Below are 19,431 nucleotides of genomic sequence, written 5' to 3'. Positions count from 1 at the left end.
GACACTCTCTGGTTGAATTTCACGGAAAATTGCTGAATGATGATGGCACAGAATTTCGTTCTCTAAGAAGGTCACTGTCTCATCACGATTTACGTTGATTCCTTTGAGCAACACAGCTTATCATGTAACACACGGGAAAATAATGAATCAGGGTTAAGGTGAGGGGTAGGCTTGGCTTTTCTTTAGAATAAAAATTAAAATACTTTATGATTCATGGTTATACTGTGTGAGGTTGAAAAAAGTCACCCAAAACCAAAGAACTATCTAAGCAAAAGTCTGATGTCACAGCCTGTCCCCATGACACCTGCTTTATTTCTTTCTTTAGCAAGGTTCCTTCAGATTGTGAAATAATCACATTTGTCTTTGATTGGTAAACATTTATTCTCTTGGCACCTGTTGTCGCTTTTAGATCCCTCAAGAACAGAAAAGAAAGAGAGCAAGTGTCCAACCCCCGGGTGTGATGGAACCGGCCACGTAACTGGGCTGTACCCACATCACCGCAGCCTGTCCGGATGCCCGCACAAAGATAGGGTCCCTCCAGAAAGTAAGTCCACATCTCACTGCTACCCTTGGGGGTGCAAACACCCATGACTCTGTCTCTGTCATCCCTCTTACCTGACGTCATCTCCATCGTACGGCTCGGTGCGACCTGACTTAACTAGGCCCCTACTTAACTTGATGGGCAGCTGATCCAGGATTCGTGGGTGTGCCAATGGCACAGCCCCAGGAGAGTGGTGCACCATGAAGCCCACCTCCCCTAACAGAGCTCCTGCACAGGCCTGGGTTCTAGTCCCGAGTTCAGCTCTGACCTGCTCTGGGACCCTGGCAGGTGGCTTCCAGGCATCTTTTCTCATAATTACAGAATTGAATCTGATGGTCTCTAAGACGTCCCTTCCAGTATGAAACTGCCAGGAATCCCAGAGGAGAGAGGCCTTGAGACAGACATTTCTTGCCCAAATGTCTGGATTTCTGTACATCATCCAAATGCATATTTAGATCTGAAGTTTTATTGCATTTCACCTGTAAAGTCTGTCTCATGTCATAGTTGTCTCGACATTTCAACACTATAGGTTCTTCAATAAGGAAGGAGGTTGAAATCAGATGGGTTTTGATCTTAAGCATTCTTTTTAATTAGGTTTTGATCATGTGGGATAAATCCATGAATATAGCTAAATTTTTTTAGAATTGAAATGACATACATCTTTTTTTGTTTATCCTTTCAGCACGTAAAGTATGCCAATAAATTAAATACTGCAGCTGGAATTGATGGTTCAGGGAAAGGCACATTCTCAGGAATTAGCATATGAGTTTAAGGTTCTGGTTTTGAGTCTGTGGCATGGGAAGAGTTTCCCTTACTGTCTAAGACAAGTTTCTAGTGGGGAACATGTCATAACATGGCTTGAGAGATGACAAGATGACCAGTTAATTACTTCAAGGCCCTCTTGAGGACTGTCCCATTAAAACGGGTAACTTTGAGATACTTGAGAGCAAAACCTGTCAGCACAAAGAAACGTTCTCAGGAGCATTTGGGACTTAGGAAGTTTTTGCTGAACGTTTTCCAGTGAAAGATCTTTAGATGCGATTATGGCTCCAGGTTTTCAAATGGCTCCTCAAAATAGCAAACCTGTGTTTTTTGTAACCATCTTGTGAACGAGCCTGAAGAGCCGTAAAAATAAACAAATCAGAGCAAGTGGCTCCAATCCCGTGTGTTACATGAGCAGGAAGATAGCATGGTTTGACAACAGCTTCCATGTACCCAGCACACACTTGGTGCCAGGGCGCAACTCGCACACAGCAAACACAAGTTCACCTAGTCCCCAATCAACACTGTAGGGCAACACCCGCCCTTTCATTCGGATGAGGAGGATGAGAGTCAGAGACTCTGGCACCCTCTCTTTCCAGAGGTTAGCCAATACCTGGCAAATTGAGGATGTGCGACATGTTGTTAAACCAATCTGAGCAGGTACTAACTTGCTCAAGTAAGCTCCAGGCTAAGATGTAAATCCGTATCTGTCTGACCTCCAAACCTCTCTGTCTCCTCTGAAACCTGGGTTTGGTGTTCCGGTTTCCATTTGAACACGTGATGTGACATCCAGCACTTTGCAGCTCTCTATACCTCATCTTCCTCATCTGTAAAGTGAGGCAGGAGGACCAAGCTCTAGTGTTTTAAGAAGAAAGAGTTTCTTTATGTGTTTTTGAGACCTACATATTCACCTTCAAGGTAGATTATCAGCTCGTTTTTATGGATGGAAAATTCTTCTGACTCCCTGTTTTCACAGTACAGGCCTAAATGAAGCGGGAGTGTGGAGTGTGGACTGGCAAGGTGCCCATCACGCCGGCTGCAGGTGCCTCCCAGGGCCGGATCGCTCTTGGAGGCAGGGAGCCTCAGCTCTGCCACGGGCCGCACAGGTGCACGCCAGACAATACAGAGGAGGCTTCTCAGCCTTTGCTCCTGTGCAATTCTTCATATCACCACAAGCATTTACTAAAATGATTAGAGAATTCCATCCATAGAAGGCTTTTAATTTTATTTTATTTTTTTTCTGGGCTAGTTTCCCCTAATCATCATTTCTGTCCAACTAAATTCCATAAAGAAACCAGCAGCACACTGTGTCAGGACCACCGAGGACACGCCATTGCCCGAGATACCGTACTGGCCCACAGAGAGCTCCCCGCCCGGCTGAGAGAAGGGCATGGGCACGAGGCTGGGGCTCTGCATGATGCCGGGGCTCTGCACAGTGGGCACTCCACAGCATGGTCTAGGCAGGAGGGAGAAGCACTCCCAGAGTCCCCAAGGCTGCCCTGAGGTGATGCTCCAGCCGTCCTGTGTGAGAGGTGAGGAACCCACAGCATTTTCTAAAGGCTGTTGTAAAAGTCCACACAAGAGATCAGGGCATGGAGAAGACAGTGGTAGTAGGAATAAAAATGCTGGGGCAGATTCACAAAACATCTGGAGATAGGCGGGCAGGCTGTGGAGGACAGCACACGTGAGGACTAAGAGAAGAGGGGAGACCGAGAGGAAGCCAAGGATTGGTGAACTTAAGGACGCCAGGGCCGATAATCCGTACAGAGAGCTGAGCAGCAGGGCCACATTTGGTGGAGAAACTGGGACTTGTATTCTTCCCACTTGAGTTGGAGGAACTGCATCATATTCCACAGGGTTTGGGGAGGTGGCTCTGGAGGCCTGGGGAGGTCAGGTGCAGAGGTGGCTACCTGGATACCGTCCTTGGAGCAGCATTCGTGGAAACTGAGAATGGAATTGCTTAGGGAGGAGGCATAAGGCGGGAATGAAGGAGGGCCCGTAAGTGGGAAGTTTGGCCATGAATGTGTGGTAAGATGAAGCACAGAAACGGCAGGTGGAGGAAAGTCAGAAACAGAAAACCAGGAGAGGAAAGTGTTTCTAGTAAAGCCCCGTGTAGGAAGGCAACACCCGGGGTGCCACCGAGGTCCAAGAGGAAGAACTAGGGGCTCACAGGGTTTTTTTGTTTTTGTTTTTGTTTTTTGTTTGTGTGTGTGTGTGTTTTAGACGGAGTCTCACTCTGTCACCCAGGCTAGAGTACAATGGCGCAATCTCAGCTTACTGCACCCTCCGCCTCCAGGGTTCAAGTGATTCTCCTGCCTCAGCCTCCTGAGTAGCAGGGATTACAGGCGCATGCCAACATGGCTGGCTAATGTTTGCATTTTTAGTAGAGACGGGGTTCCACCACATTGGTCAGGCTGGTCTCGAACTCCTGACCTCGTGATCCACCCGCCTCAGCCTCCCTCAGTGCTGGGATTACAGGCGTGAGCCACTGTGCCCAGCAGGGTTTCTTGAGTAAAAGCCTCTTGTTGACCCCAAGAGACGGATGTGAGAAGAGGAGAGAGGGATAGGAGCTGCACATGCTGCAGAAGTTTGAGAAATGTGATTGAGATGGATGAAGTAGCAGCAGAGTGTGGACCAAGGATGGCAAGCACAGTCCACCTCAGGATGATTCAGGGACGAGGCTGGGAGTGTGCATCCCCACGCAGCAGGAGACAGGGGTAAGGTCCATTTGCCATCAGGACCTCAGGTCAGAGTGACCCATGTGTGCCATCCCCAGGGAAAACTGTGTGTGAAAAGTTTACCATAAAAGGAAAGTGCAGGTGCACGTCAGAGAAAAGCTGTGTGAAGGAAAGCATTTGTGTGCTATTGTCACATGGTGGTGGACAAATGGTAAAGAAGAAGGAATGAATGAAGTAGGTAGATGGATGTCCTGCAGGAAGGAGGACCGCACACATGCTTCCTGGAGAGGCCTCCCTGAAAGGGAGGAGCAGCACTTCTTCCTCTGGGATAGGTGAGGAAGAGGGCAGGGAACTGTGCTGGGATTCTCTCAGAAAGGAGCCCCCTGTGACCCCCTCCAGCCAGGTCCCAGCACAAGATGAGCCAAAGGTGGACTCACTTTGATCATTCATTTTTCTGACGGCACTTACTAGGCACCTACCACATCCAGGACAAGCCAGGAGCTGTGGGAGTGATAAAGCTAACACCAAAGCAGAATCTTTGGAAGGGACTGCCCGGCAGGAAGAAGACGGGGTGTGGACTCAGAAAACAGTAACACCATGTGGACGTGGGATTCAGTGCCCAGCAGGCTGCAGGGGAAAGAGAGACGTTGTTCTAGAGAAGGAGGAAAAGTGTAGAAAATACAATTACGTAACTAGGGTAGGCAGATCTGTTTTGAATAGACCTTCCATGTTCACCTGGCCTCAGGTAAACCTTGCTGGCAGGGAAAGCTGCCACCCCATTGCCCTGGAGTTTGGAGACAGCAGGCTCAGAGGAGCAGAGCATCATGCAGACGGGGTCCGTGTGGGGGTCCCTTCGTCCCTGCTAACCTTCCCCCAGAACCCAGAGTAGTGAAGTGTTCACGAAGGACCAGAAAAGAAGGAAGACACAAATAAGTCAGGTCTAACACCACTGCTGGGAAAATTCAAGCAGCTCCCCACAGCCAGCCGGCCATTAGCACCCTTGCACCACAAGAGGAGTCCGTGCGGCCTCTCCCGCTTGTTAATTTCACAGCGTAAAAACGCAGAACGCGTACCATTCTAGCTCATTCTATTTAAAGAATAATAAAGCACTAGGTTCCTAAAGGAAGCATGATTATTTAATTCATTTTATTTAAAATTGAGGTTTGTGGTTCTGTATTCATCTACCCACCACACATTCATAATGCTGTGTGTTTCCAAAGCACAGGGGTGTTTTTAAAATCCGCAGCCTCTGTGTTGTTCTATGGCTAATCAACACTCTGTGCTTATGCATGGGTAACGTCTGTGAGGCCCTGGCTCCCCTAACCCGTCAGGAAAGAGTCGGTTCTGTGTTCTCTGAACTCCCAGGCTCCCGGGTCCAGTGCCCCTGCCATGTGAGGCCCTTAGCGTAGGGTCCAGTCAACCTTCTTTCTCCTCCCGCGTGTGTTTTCCTGACCATGCCCATCACAAACGTTTGTAGGACTGTCTGTCATGAGCGACCTGGCCTTTGTTAAATGACTGCATTTTCATGTGTCCTGACTGTGCCTCTGTTTTAACGCTGGCTGTTCTCTTTGCCTCTCCCTGTCAAGTCCTTGCCATGCATGAAAGTGTCCTCAAGTGCCCCACTCCGGGCTGCACGGGGCGCGGGCATGTCAACAGCAACAGGAACTCCCACCGAAGGTAAGCCACGCATGCGGCACTGGTGTGGGAGGGAGCGCCGGCTGCCCTCCATGCCTCCTTCTTCCCGGGGAGGCGGACTGTGCTCCAGACGGTGCTCCCCATGGTGCTCCCCATATACAGGCACCTGCTCCACTTGGTGCTCCCCATAGTGCTCCACTTGGTACTCCCCAAAGTGCTCCACTGGGTGCTCCCCATAGTGCTCGCCAAGTGCAGGCACCCACGTGCAGCACTGGTGTGGGAGGGAGCGCCGGCTGCCCTCCATGCCTCCTCCTTCCCGGGGAGGCGGTTTGTGCTCCCCACGGTGCTCCCTATAGTGCTCCCCATGGTGCTCCCCAAGTACAGGCACCTCCACATAGCGTGCGGGAGTGGCAAGCACTCCACGCCCTTGTGGTGCAAACTGGATGGTTTTAGTTGCCCCACCCACCTTATGGTAGCAGGGTATAGTATCAGGAGTGGAAACCATGACCATTTACAATGGCTGGAAGGAAGGAGGCCAAGCCTTTGCTGTCCTCCAGTGTGAAGACAGGGCTGTCCTAGTGCTCATTGGACAGGACATGGCCTGGAATGCAGCAAGCCTATACAGCATGTAGCTTGGCTTGACTGCCCTTGGAATTCTGCGGAAACCCCAGATCATAAGTACCGACATCTTCAGAAAACCTACAGATGTTTAACAGGCTGGGTGGGGGTCTGTGGGAGGCTGGGGTGCTGGAGAAATAGACTCTGGACTCCCGCTAACAAATGTACTCGAAATCACTCTTTTGTTTGTGAACGATTTCAGTTCTCTTTTCCTGTTCTGTTCAGACTTGATAAGAACTACTCAGCTGCCCATAATATTCCGTTCTTATCTGATAACTTTTTATTTCCAGAGGCCGAAAAGTGATTCTTTTGAAGTTTGTCTGACAGTCTATGGTTTTATGAGTTCACATAAAATTATATCTAAAAGAAGGAAACTACTATAAGCTTCACTCTAATTTTTGTTTGTCTGACTGGTAAACCTGGTTCTTTGTGTTAAATTTATAATGAAACAAATGACCACTGTGCCCTCCAGAGACATTCAGGTGTTTAATCTGCAGAAGCAGGAAATGATCGACAGGTTGGAGAGGTGTGGGCTGTGTGCTGTTCGATGCAGCATCCACAGTGTCAGGGCCTCCATCAAACCTCAGCACGGGCGTGTCTTTGGGGTGTGACATATATATGGGGGGAGCGTCTGTGCATATGAGCAGATATGCATGGAGACATGCACAGAGCAGGCACACAAAAGAGCCCAGCTGCTGTCTCCTCCATCTAGAAGAAGCCTGAACTAAAAGCTCCACAAAACATTCTATTGCAGTCCTAGAAATCATTCTGCTTTCCTCTCCACTTTCATTTCCCTGCTTGTGGAGAACACCAAAGGGCTAAAGTCAGACAGGCCCCCCAGAGGCCACAGTCAGTAGCATTTAGGAAATCAGCTTGGAGCTCCATCTTCTGGTAACAGTCAGTTCATTGCCATTCATGGGCTTAAAAACTCCTCCTACCCAAGCTATTAATTCTTCATCTCCAGAAATGGCGAGCTCTCCAGAACAGAATCTGTCTACCGTTTTCACCAGCTATGTCCTCCCGAATGCATGGAGCTGGGACGCTCTCACTGGGAAGGACTGAGTACACCTCACACAGCACTGCCGCCAGCATTCTCTGCTGGAGACAAGCAGAAAGCATGCACCTAGAAACATGACTGCCTCCCCCTCTCCCAGTCCACCCATCAGGATTGCCCATGCCAGGCTTGGGAAACCACCCCTCCCCCACAGCTCCACCTGCATCAGGGTCCTGGTATTAAGGGAGGATTGGTGTCCTGTGAAGGCGTCTGAGGCGGGACCATTCAACCCGCTTTCTGTGATTGCAGCCTCTCCGGATGCCCGATCGCTGCAGCAGAGAAACTGGCCAAGGCACAGGAAAAGCACCAGAGCTGTGACGTGTCCAAGTCCAGCCAGGCCTCGGACCGCGTGCTCAGGTACCCAGCAGGAGTGCGCCGTCCGTCCGTGAGCTCTATCCACAGTCCGCTCCACACCTCGGAGCGCTGGGGACACCTGCTCAGGGCATGTCCTTACAGCAGCAGGGACTGGGAGGGGAGGGCGGGGCCGTGCTGAAAGCCGGGGCTGGGACGCCTCACTCCAGGCCAGGCTGTATGAGGGCAAGGGTGTCGTTCTCCCCCTGGTGTCTGTGGACTCATTGTGGCGACTTACGTGAGAGAGTTGGAGGAAATCGTTTCTGGCTTTGTTTCTGGACCTGGTATTTCATGAGTCTGAGGGAAGCTTTGAAAATTAATGAGATGCCCAAGGTAATTTTCTCATAATTTGGAGGAGAGGGCCTCGCACCAACCTGCAGGCGGGCGCTGATGTTTCTGACAATGCTACGGGTATGAGCACCCCGCGCATGCGTGTGGAAGCTCTCGCATGCAAAGCCGGCAGAGCTCCCTCCTGTTACGCCCAACACCCTGAGATGTAGGTGGGGGTAGGTATTGTCACCTCCGTTTGGCAAGTGAGAAAACCCAGAGTGCAGAGATGTTAAAAGACCCGAATGTTACCGTGGGTCAATCAGTGTTACAGTGTTACAGATCGTCCGCCTGAAACCACTGTTTTATTTAAGTTTTGGGAGGACCAAGCTCCCCATGCACACAGCCCTTCTATACATCCTTCATTCTTACGTGTTGCTTCACATTCTCATCCACGTGAAAACTATGACAATTGCCACATATCCTGCCTTTTCACACAACATCACTGCAGAAACACGCGTCCTTGTCTCCATGTAATCATCCTAATTATCGTCCTCACAGGTACGTATATTCTACTGTTCAGACGTACCCCCCAGTGCCAAAACTAGGTTCTAACTTTGAGGCATTCAGGCTGTTTCCCGCTTTTACTATTAAAGAGAGGGCAATAATAAAAATTTCTTTCGTATATACAGCACTTTGCCTCCGTTACTCCTTTGGCTACTCAGAAGGCTGAGAGGTGGGAGGATTGCTTTGAGCCCAGGAGGTTAAGGCTGCAGTGAGCTGTGATTTCACCACTGTACTCTAGCCTAGATGACAGAGCAAGACCCTGGCTCAAAAAAATAAAAAAGTAAATTATTTCTTTAGGATAAATATCTTGGAACAAATCACTGGGCAAACAGTATGAATATACTTTTTGTTTTTGAGTATTATTTCATAACATCCCAAGAAGCTTCTAACATAGTCATTAAACTCCCTTCCTCCTTAAATGGAAAAGTTAAAATCTTTATAGAAAATTATAAATATTTAAGCAAAAATAAGAAAACAAAACCATCTACGACTATCAAGAGTTAACACCTCAATAAACTGTGGTGCAGAGTTCTCTGCGTTTGGGGGTCCCGGCCCGAAGTGCCCCCAGAGCACCCATCTCAGGGAGCCGCCCCTTCGGGGAAATGCACCCATCCTCCCTATGGCAAGACCAAACGCTGAACAAGCCATAGGCCACCCTCCATCTCCCCACCAGCCCACAGCTAATCACTGGCAGCGTGAAAACCGCCCCCACCCACCCAGTAAAACAGACCAGCCCGCGGGGCTGTGCCATCCAAGAAGGGATCGTCATTAGTCGAAGGAGAATTTGAAAGCTGGTGGGGAGACATTTCTTGCTGAGGGCTTTCAATAATTTTCTTCAGCCTACTTCGGCCAGACCTCCAAGAATCTGGAAGAACTCTAGTACCTGGCCGTTCTTGGAGTCACCAGGTGACTGCACTGCCCACCTACGGGCTGCTCTGCTCCCAGGGGCCAGCACGGAGTGAGGATTTCAGGGAGAAGCTCACAGCAGCTGGAGACCGACGAGGCATGGAATTGTGATACCACCTTGTCCAAACAGCCTCCACTCTGATGTTTTGCCTCCTCGCCTTTGGACGCTGAGTTTCTTTTCCTGAAATGCTTTCTTTCCACCCCCCAACCCCCGCGCCGCGGATCTTAACCTTGAAAATCAACCCATTCGGTAAAACTGACTTCAAACATCCCTTTCTCCATTCAAACGTAACTGAATTCCGTAGCCTGGAGTGTGCTCTCTTCTCCGGAATTCTCAAAGCATTTGAACCCTTGAAATATGATCACATCACCCATGGTCTTTTGTGTTTTTTTAATTAAAAAAAAAATTTTAGAGACAGGGTCTCACTCTGTTGCCCAGGCGGGAATACAGTGGCACAATTATGGCTCACTGCAGCCTTGATGTCCTGGGCTCAAGTGATCCTCCCTATTCGACCTCCTGAGTAGCTGGGATAATAGGCACACACCACCATGCCTGGCTAATTTTTTTTAATTTTATTTTTACTTTTTTGTTTTTTGGAGAGATAGGGTCTCCCTATATTGCTCTGGTGAGTCTCAAACCCCTGGGCTTAAGTGATCCTCCTGGCTCCGCCTCTCAAAGTGTTGGGATTACAGGCATGAGCCACCATGCCCGGCCTGCCCCAGCATCTTTTAAAGCAAGGCCTAAAGATTTATTCATTTATGCACCGTCATATTATCTGGGAAAATGTCTCAAGAACAATAGACAATCAATTATTACATGATTTTATTGATTTGACAAGAAGTAAATCGGCTAAATTAATGAAATCACAATAAATGTATTGGTGATTTGGTAAATAAATTGGATATTTAACCAATATCCAATTTTTATATATATATAATTGGATATATATCCAATACTGTTATAAAAGTATAGATATGGCCATCAAACAGTCTAAATTCTGACTTTCTTTTCTTAAAAAATCCAGTAATCAAAACTTTGTAACTGCACCAAAACCAATATAAATTTATGAAATAATGAGTAAAGAGAGATTATCTACATGGATGCCTATTAAGTCAGAATTTATAACAGCAACAAAATCAAAAAGTTGGAAAATAGTTAAATAATACAATATTCATTGATTTCAATATCACTCTGCTATTAAGAACTGTTTTTAAAGCCTGAGAAACAAAAAGGAAAATTAAATATCATGTAAAATGGAAACGTAAAATATGTAAAAGCGTAAGATTCTAACGATTTAAGTAAATATAAAATGCATGAAGTCAATCATAAAAAATACACGAAAACCTTAAAAGTTTTTGTCTCTTGAAGATCTACAGGCAATTTTTTAAAAAATAGCTTTTGTGTCTTCTAAATATTTTTTTCAGTGAATCATAAAAAACCAAAACATAATCATGAAAATAATCATTAAAAAGCAAGACAATAGTTTTAAACCTGTTATCTGTAAGGCAAGTATAGCTGATCTTGGTGTGCCTGTGTGCGTCACCTTTAGAAAGAGAGTGAGGACTCGAGAGAAAATATATTTATTCAGACACACAGGAATACTTGTGGAAAATGAGTTAGGAAAGGAACAGATCAAAACCCCTGAGGTTTCCATCCCCAGGGAGAACAAGCAGAATATACCATCTGCACGTCTGTTGCCAAAGAGTTTCCTTCCTAAACAGCACACATTTGTACCTGCTGATATCATGCGTTCATACATCTGCTAAAATCTCACATTCACGCTAGAGGTACAGGCAATATTTGCAGATCTTACTGATACTAGTAATCAAGAAATAGGATCTTACTCAAACATTACTGTCTTCCTCCAGGCGTGGTGGCTCACGCCTCTAATCCCAGCACTTCAAGAGGCCGAGGCGGGTGGATCACCTGAGGTCAGGAATTGGAGACCAGCCTGGCCAACATGGTGAAACCCTGTCTCCACTAAAAATAGAAACATTAGCTAGGCATGGTGGCAGGAGCCTGTAATCCCAACTACTTGGGAGTCTGAGGCAGGAGAATCACTTGAACCCGGGAGGTGGAGGTTGCATTGAACCGAGACCGTGCCATTGCACTCCAACCTGGCAACAGAGTGAAACTACGTCTAAAAAAAATGACTGTCCTTCCTAAGCTGACTGTGAACCTCACACTAATACATGAATTCACCACCTTTTGTTTCTTCCTGCTTGGTTGGACCTTTAGTTGGAATACATTTTACATAGTTTAGAATGCCAAAAATTCAACAGGAAACTCTCTGCCTTTAAAATTCACTGTTTTGTTAGCTTTATAGTGTGTAAAATGATGCTGATGTGAAAAGGTCTCTATTTTTTTGAAAATGGATCACTTGATGCCGAGGGTTCAAGACCAGCCTGACCAACTTGGCAAAACCCTGTGTCTACTAAAAATACAAAAATTAGCCAGGCGTGGTGGCTCATGATATAATCCCAGCTGCCTGGGAGGCTGAGGCAGGATAATCACTTGAGAAAAACACAAAGATGGCAGATGAGACTGCAGGATGTTATGATTAAGAATGCATCTATGGCCGGGCGCAGTGGCTCATGCCTGTAATCCCAGGACTTTGGGAGGCCTACGTGGGTGAATAACTTGAGGTCAGGAGTTTGAGACCAGCCTGGTCAACACGGTAAAACCCCATCTCCACTGAAAATACAAAAATATTAGCTGGGCATGGTGGTGGTGCACGCATGTAGTCCCAGCTACTCGGGAGGCTGAGGCAGGAGAATCGCTTGAACCCAGGAGGCGGAGGTTGCAGTGAGCTGAGATCACGCCACTGCATTCCAGCCCAGGCCACAAGACCGAGACTATCTCAATAAAAAAAAAGGACATGTCTATATCTGAGCAGTTCTTCAGTGTCCATTCCATGAAGCCTTGAGCCCAGTGAGACTGAGGAGCTGTCAGTAGGGAGGACAGAACACAGGACCCTTAGTGCACTGTGGGACCCTGCATGGTTGTGTCAGAAAAAGGACATTAGTAGAAAAACTGGTCAGATCCAAATACAGCCTCTAGTTTAGGAAAGAACTCCATGCTAATGTTAATCGCCTGGTTTTGCTCTTGTCTTATGGTTATGAAGATGGTCACGTTGGCGGAAGTTGGTGGCAGAGTGTAAAGAAAACCTCTGTATAACTTTTCTGCAAGTCTAAAATTGTTTTAAGTATAAAGTCTAAAAACTTCACTTATGAGCTAGACAGATGAAGAGGTGGACCTACACACACACACACACACACACACACGCGACACAATGTCTATGAGTGAGCAATGACCTGGTGTCCTTCCTTTTTTATTTATTCATTTATTTATTTATTTATTTTGAGACGGAGTCTCGCTCTGTCGCCCAGGCTGTAGTGCAGTGACTCGATCTCGGCTCACTGCAAGCTCCGCCTCCTGGGTTCCTGCCATTCTCCTGCCTCAGCCTCCCCAGTAGCTGGGACTACAGGCACCTGCCACCATGCCTGGCTAATTTTTTGTAGTTTTGGTAGAGACGGGGTTTCACTGTGTTAGCCAGGATGGTCTTGATCTCTTGACCTCATGATCCGTGCACCTCGTCCTCCCAAAGTGCTGGGATTACAGGCGTGAGCCACTGCACCCAGCCTGTCCTTCCTTTTAAACATTTTATTCCAAAGACAATAAGAAATGACTACTAGGTAAAAATATTGAATGCATAGTCTAGTACTTGACAAGGTGCATTACCACCTAGCCTACCTCATTGTCCAGTTAGGTACACTTTGATCTGATTCTGTCTCAGTCTGTCCCTAAGAGTATTTCTTTACTTCCTCTTACTTTTTAAGCAGAATTTCTTATTGAGGCAACGTCTTTGTGTATAATTCAGCAACTCTTTGTAACCACTGCAAAGAAAATTCAGGACTGAGATTGTCCCCATCCTCATATTTCATGTCATCACCATGCCACCAGACCTCTTACAGGAAAGAAGGAAAAGGGAACATATTTAAAGATTTTATTTCTTGTCCTTTTTTATTGCCCAGTTGACTTTTAGGCAGTTTATCTGGTGCTATATAATTAAAACACACTTTGTCTTTTCTTCAGAAAATAAAAAAGTTTTAGTTTTAGTGAAAGGTAATCCATTTTAAAAAGTAGGATATTCTAGTTTTACTGTGAAGTTCGTCATGTGCAAAGCCACAGGAAAGCAAGCTGTTGTTTGTTGTCTTGTTCACTTCCAGGCCAATGTGCTTTGTGAAGCAGCTGGAGATTCCTCAGTATGGCTACAGAAACAATGTCCCCACAACAACGCCGCGTTCCAACCTGGCCAAGGAGCTCGAGAAATATTCCAAGACCTCGTTTGAATACAACAGTTACGACAGCCATACTTATGGCAAGCGAGCCATAGCTCCCAAGGTGCAAACCAGGGATATATCCCCCAAAGGATATGATGATGGTAGGAGGTGCACACTCTTCTACATGAGAGACACGTTGCCATTGATGATGTTGTTGTTGTGTATATCAATGTCCTACAAGTTAGTTGAGCGGTGGTGGTCACTCGATGGGTACCAAAAGAACAGGATGTTCGTAGCACAGCCCAGGAGCTGAAAGCCCCCCAGGTCCACACAGCTGTAGGAGAGCAAACCTTCAGGGGAAGGAAGGTGATGGTTTCCCCGCAATCATTCTGAGGCAGCGCACTCGGCTGCTCGTGGAATGTGGAGAGGGAGAAGCGATGGACTGGCTCGTTGTCTTTTGTGGTACTGGGAAGACAGTACCCTTATCTTAATACGCTTCCTTTAAATAAATGCTTGAGACAGACAGTGCAGGGGGAGCCAGCAGGCAGCCCTCGGCTCCTGGGAGCTTTGAGGAGCTCTGCACCCATCTCCTTGGTGTTCTCAGCCTCACCTGCACATGAGAACCATCCGGGGAGATTTTTTTTTTTAATTCTTATGCCCAACCTGCCCTCATGACCAATGAAATCAGAATCTCTGGAGGGCTCCCTGCACGACACAATGACATTTTTGAGAAGCTCACCAGTGATTCCCGTGCAGCCAGAGCTAGTGGCCTCCTTGTCACCCAGCCTCTTCGCAGCAAGACCAGGACCTGGGTCCCCCTGTAACTGGGGACGATGGAGCAAAACAAGGTCCAGCCTGGGGTGCTGCCGGCGGAGCCAGAGCTTTGTTCTTTGCTGGCTTGTGGCTGCCGTGGCACCAACAAAATAGAGCTCATGCAACAAACACAGGGCCACGGGCTTCACGGGAAAAGGGTGGTTTATTTTGACTAATGCTTATTTGAACCACTACCAAGAGTGTGAACTAGTTACCATTTCACTACAAAGCTAGTTCGTAAGTAGTTTTTCATTAGAGGGGAAGACTGTATTTATTTAATTTTTTTTATTTATCTAACTGTGTGTCTGCTTTAAATTCTAGGCTGTATAGACGTAATTGCCAAGTTTTACCAATTGGGACTTGGGGTGTAAATGTTCTGATGATTTAGAAATCTTGTCATGATACTCTCTAGCACAGGGGAAGGAAAGAGTTTTTTTAAAAAGGTCATCAAGCTTTTCTTTGAAAAAGATATTTAGGGCAGGGTGCAGTGGTTCACGCCTGTAATCCCAGCACTTTGGGAGGCTGAGCCAGGTGGATCACTTGGTGTCAAGAGTTCAAGACCAGCCTGGCCAACATGGCAAAACCTCGTTTCTACTAAAAATACAAAAATTAGCCGGGCATGGTGGCTCATGCCTGTAACCCCAGCTGCTCAGTAGGTTGAGGCACAAGAATCGCTTCAACCTGGGAGGCAGAGATTGAAGTAAGCTGAGATAGTGTGCTGCTGCTCTCCAGCCTGGGGGACAGAGCAAGACGCTGGATCAAAAACAAAGAAAAAGATACTTAGTTAAAATCACAGTACACACGCACAGTATTTAAACTGAATGCTTGGGGAGTTCAGAAACCGTTTTTATCATTCTACAGGAATGACCGCACATCTTTCTAAGCTATGGTATTTCTTGCCTTAATAACAATTTATTTGTATAATGAATGAAATGTATTTCTTGGAGCTATCATATATTGGTCAGAAACACGGACATAAATGGATAGAAGGAGTGACTGTAGGGTATAACAGAAATAGTTCTGTTGGTTTGTTGTTGGGTTTGTGATAATTTCAGGTTTCTTATCGTCTCATTTGTTCATCTACAAGTGAAGAATCAAAAGAAATTAAGTTCTCATAATTGAAGGCTGTTTATATGATTTCCAATTCATTGACATTTTACCGGGATTTGATCCATTCTTTCATTAGAGGTTCATTTTTACGCACCTGTTTTTTGCTGTTCTTGTTCCATGTGGGCTGATTTCTTTCTTGAGCTTCATTGTTAAGGTTAGACTCCAGCCTGAGAAGGAAAGGGGGCTTCTGGGTGAAGCTGTGAGCAGCAGAGCAGTCTCAGGGTCACGGTGCCTTGAGGGGACCCGAAGTCAAATCCACTGAGCATATTCTCGGTGCCGTTCTTAGGAGCCGGATGCTACTGGACAAATTAGCCCAGCACGGCATGGGTTTCCTCGGGAGCAGAGAGGAAGCAGGAGTGTCCTCTGCTGACCTTGCCAGGCTGTAGTGAAGATCAGCCGAGACGGGACGGGTGCGAGGATGCGCTCGGTGGCACCATCACATGTTAGTTACTGGCATTGATCATCACATGCCCGGCAGAGGCCCTGCTGTGGACACTAAGGCTGAGCCATGCTTTGCAGCCGACCCCCTGGAAACAAGCGTCTATTGAGCAGACAGGCTGAAAGCTCAGTGTTAGGGCTTTGGGAAAACAGAGCAGAGGAAACGCAGCCTCTTACCACAATGTAGTGAGAAACTGAGCCGACCCTCCGCTTATTTGTGTAGATTTTAGAGGCACAAGTGTTACGCAGATGTATCGTGTGGATGTGAAGTCTGGGCTTTTAGTGACACTCTGTTTCCATTTCACTAGACTCATCTGACAGATTTTAAAAGCATCCTGGAAAGTGCCCACTAGGACAAGACTGGCTGGTAGGGTTGTTGATGGGGTGTGATCCGAGGGGGTCCGGCCCCACTCCTGGGCACCAGGTGGCAGATTCTGACCGCAGAGTGACTGCTGCCTGCAGGTACCCTCCAATGAATCTTGGCCAATACTTGCTTCAGGTGCACAAAGAATTGACTGGTTGCTTCTAAAAAGAGACAAAGAAATGGTTCTGTTGTAAGGGAGAAAAGTACAGCTCTTAGCAACCAAAGGTCAGGGCCATGCAGATACAGAATGAAATAGAACATAGGACCTTCTCTGCAGCCTTGGAGAATCATCCCTTAAACCATACCAGCTGTGATCAGACCACTCACAAAATCTTCACTTCACCAGCTGCATCCTTCCAGACATAGCACACCAGTGCTTGCTGTCCACCTGACCATCTGTGTCTATGTGTCTGTGTGTCTGTGTGTCCGTGTGTCTGCCTACCCATCTGTCAGTCCATCATTCCTTTCCTCAGGATACACAAGACAGTGAAACACACACTGATGCCCAGTGAAGTGAGGAGTCCCTCTGCCTGCAGGATTAGCACGTGCTTTACCAGAGTGGCTAACTTTAGATGAGATCGTAGAGTTTGAGCAGAAATCATACAAAGGTAGAGAAACACACAGGATGGTGAGCACAGCCAGTGGTCTAGAGGCCAGGACGGAGACCCATGAGAAGGAAGAACAGGGAAAGCCGCGGGGGCTGCTGAGGAAGGGGCTTCCCGTTGTCTGTAGGAAATAGAAATCCATGCAGGGTGATGGAGGGGCTGCGGGGAGGAGGATGGAGCATCCACTGGGGCATCTGGGCCCTGCCCTCTCCCAGGAGCTCCAAGCCACAGCCCCACCCCCCCTGTTTTGTATGGTGAGCTAAGAATGGCTTTGACATTTTTAAAGAATTGGAGAAAAACACAAATGACAAATAATATTTTCTGATACATAAAAGCTATGTGAAATTCCGTTGCCATGCCATGGATAGAGTGTCATTGGCACCTGGCTGCCCTCAGGGCTTGGTGGGCAGGCTGCGGTTGCTCCTATAGTACAGGGCAGAGCCAAGTGGCCACAAAAACGATCGCAGAGTTCCCTAAGCCTAAACATTGGCTACGAAATCCTCTCCAGAAAAAGTTGCCACCCCCTGGCCTCATATGTCTCCACTTTGCTCTGTCTCCAGGCAGCACACCCCACCCTTGGGGGCCTAGTCCTGTCAGGCTCCCAGCCCCCGAGTGGGCTTTGCCCGTGTTCTCCTTTTGATTATTCCCAGCTTCCAAATTCGCCAGCACTCAGACCTTCCCATCACCTTGGCACTGCTTCTTCTTCTTTGCCCCCTGCCCTCCTGGCTGCACAGACGACTCTCCTGACTACCTGGGCACCTGTAGGCTCCTCTCGTCTCTCCTGCACGACCCTTCTGGAGTGCACCTCCCTGGCCCTTGGTCTCCAGTCTCATCACGCCCACCTGCAGGGCTCCCTTCTTCCTTCCACCTGGCTGACTTCCCCATGGCCTCTCTACCTGAGCAGAGGCCACTCTCTCCTCCTGTGGGCAGTGCGCGGCCCTTCCTACCACTCTCCATCTGCCTGCGTCCATGGAGCTCGATGCCACACTCTGCCCCGCAGCATGGCTGCGTCTCACCTCGCGGGCACCGCCTGCCGGGACGGCCTGTCTTTCCATGGGCCCCAAGCTCCTGCTGGGCCACAGCTGGGTCTGCAGATTCGCTCCACCCTCTAGGGCCTGGGCAGGCCAGGCAGGCAGTAGCCGTGCCAAGGACACTGAGGAAAAGAAAGCCTGATACCGAGACCCCGACGCCCCTTGGACATCAGCTCAACTCCAGCAAGTAGATCGTGTGCCTTTGAGATGTCATCCCACGGGCTGGAAAGCTCTGTTCTTTCCCATGTAAGATTAGATGTCCGTATTTCAACTTACTTGAAACTCTAGGTGGAAGTGTGTAAAGACTATGAGACTCAGTGCCACAGACGAGGGCCTGAATCAAGTTAGGTCTAAAGATTACTGGGTCCCAGCTAGTGGAGACATCTTCATGATGGACATCTTGTGATTGCATTTGTCTAGTTTTCATGGAAATTCATACTGTGGATACATGTTTATCCATTCTCTGCAAGAAAAGGTGAATCCATAAGGCAATAGACATTCCTAGGAGAATGAGGCATGTACGTTTAGTAAGAATTTCATGAGCAGAGTAGGCAAATGAAAAGGTCCTACCTGCAGGTTATGCACATGTACCCTACAACTTAAAGTATAATAATAATAAATAAATAAATAAATAAATAAATAAATAAATAAAAATAAAAAAAAAAATAAAACAGGTCCTATTAGGCCTGTATTGATCGAGTTTAAATGCAAGTCCTGTGGAACCAAATACAAGGTTTCGATTAATTTAATGTATTAACACTAATCTTTTATGAGTACTAATAAAATTATAATGATCTATCATCTTAAAAAAAAAAAAAAAAAAAAAGAAAAGGTCCTACCTGGAAGGTTTTATATTTTGTTGTTTTGGTTTATTATTATTATTATGTCAACAGCTATATTTAATCACACAAATCCTGTGTGCTTTACCTTTTTTCCTGCAGTAGAGGAGACGGAATATTGAAGAGGTGTTTTTAGGATGGTTTAAGATCCAGCGGCTGCTCCTGTTTCAAGGCAGCTCTGGCATCTAGAGTTAAAGCTACTGCATTGCTCATAACATACAGTGATGTTCTTGGCGCCTGGAAGAACATTAACACATTCTTGTCTGCTGATGAATTGAAAAGCAATTTGATCAAAAATAGCCTTGGGCCAGGCGTGGTGGCTCATGCCTGTAATCCCAGCACTTTGGGAGTCTAAGGCGGATGGATCACAAGGTCCGGAGTTCAAGATCAGCCTAGCTAACATTGTGAAACCCTGTCTCTACTAAAAATACAAAAATTAGCCAGGCGTGGTGGTGGGCACCTGCAATCCCAGCTTCTTGGGAGGCTGAGGCAAGAGAATCACTTGAGCCCAAGAGGCGGAGATTGCAGTGAGTCGAGATCACGCCACTGCACTCCAGCCTAGGTGACA

The 19,431-nt window shown here is 47.2% G+C and overlaps 1 protein-coding gene across 15 annotated transcripts in view; it reads left to right on the top strand.

Moving 5' to 3' along the window:
- Nucleotides 1-19,431, top strand: part of MYT1L (myelin transcription factor 1 like) — a 226,461-nt gene that overhangs the window by 99,940 nt on the left and 107,090 nt on the right. For all 15 annotated transcript variants that reach the window (XM_009183612.4, XM_017947247.3, XM_009183618.4 and 12 more), the window contains 4 exons: nucleotides 410-544; nucleotides 5,568-5,658; nucleotides 7,538-7,645; nucleotides 13,610-13,824. In XM_009183612.4, coding sequence (XP_009181876.1) covers nucleotides 410-544; nucleotides 5,568-5,658; nucleotides 7,538-7,645; nucleotides 13,610-13,824 — 549 coding nt within the window. The remainder of the gene's footprint in view (nucleotides 1-409; nucleotides 545-5,567; nucleotides 5,659-7,537; nucleotides 7,646-13,609; nucleotides 13,825-19,431) is intronic.

This window comes from Papio anubis, chromosome 14 (genome assembly GCF_008728515.1).
Source record: "Papio anubis isolate 15944 chromosome 14, Panubis1.0, whole genome shotgun sequence".
NCBI lineage: Eukaryota > Metazoa > Chordata > Mammalia > Primates > Cercopithecidae > Papio > Papio anubis.
Note: the sequence above shows the minus strand (reverse complement) of the source record. Positions and strands in the feature narration are given on the sequence as shown.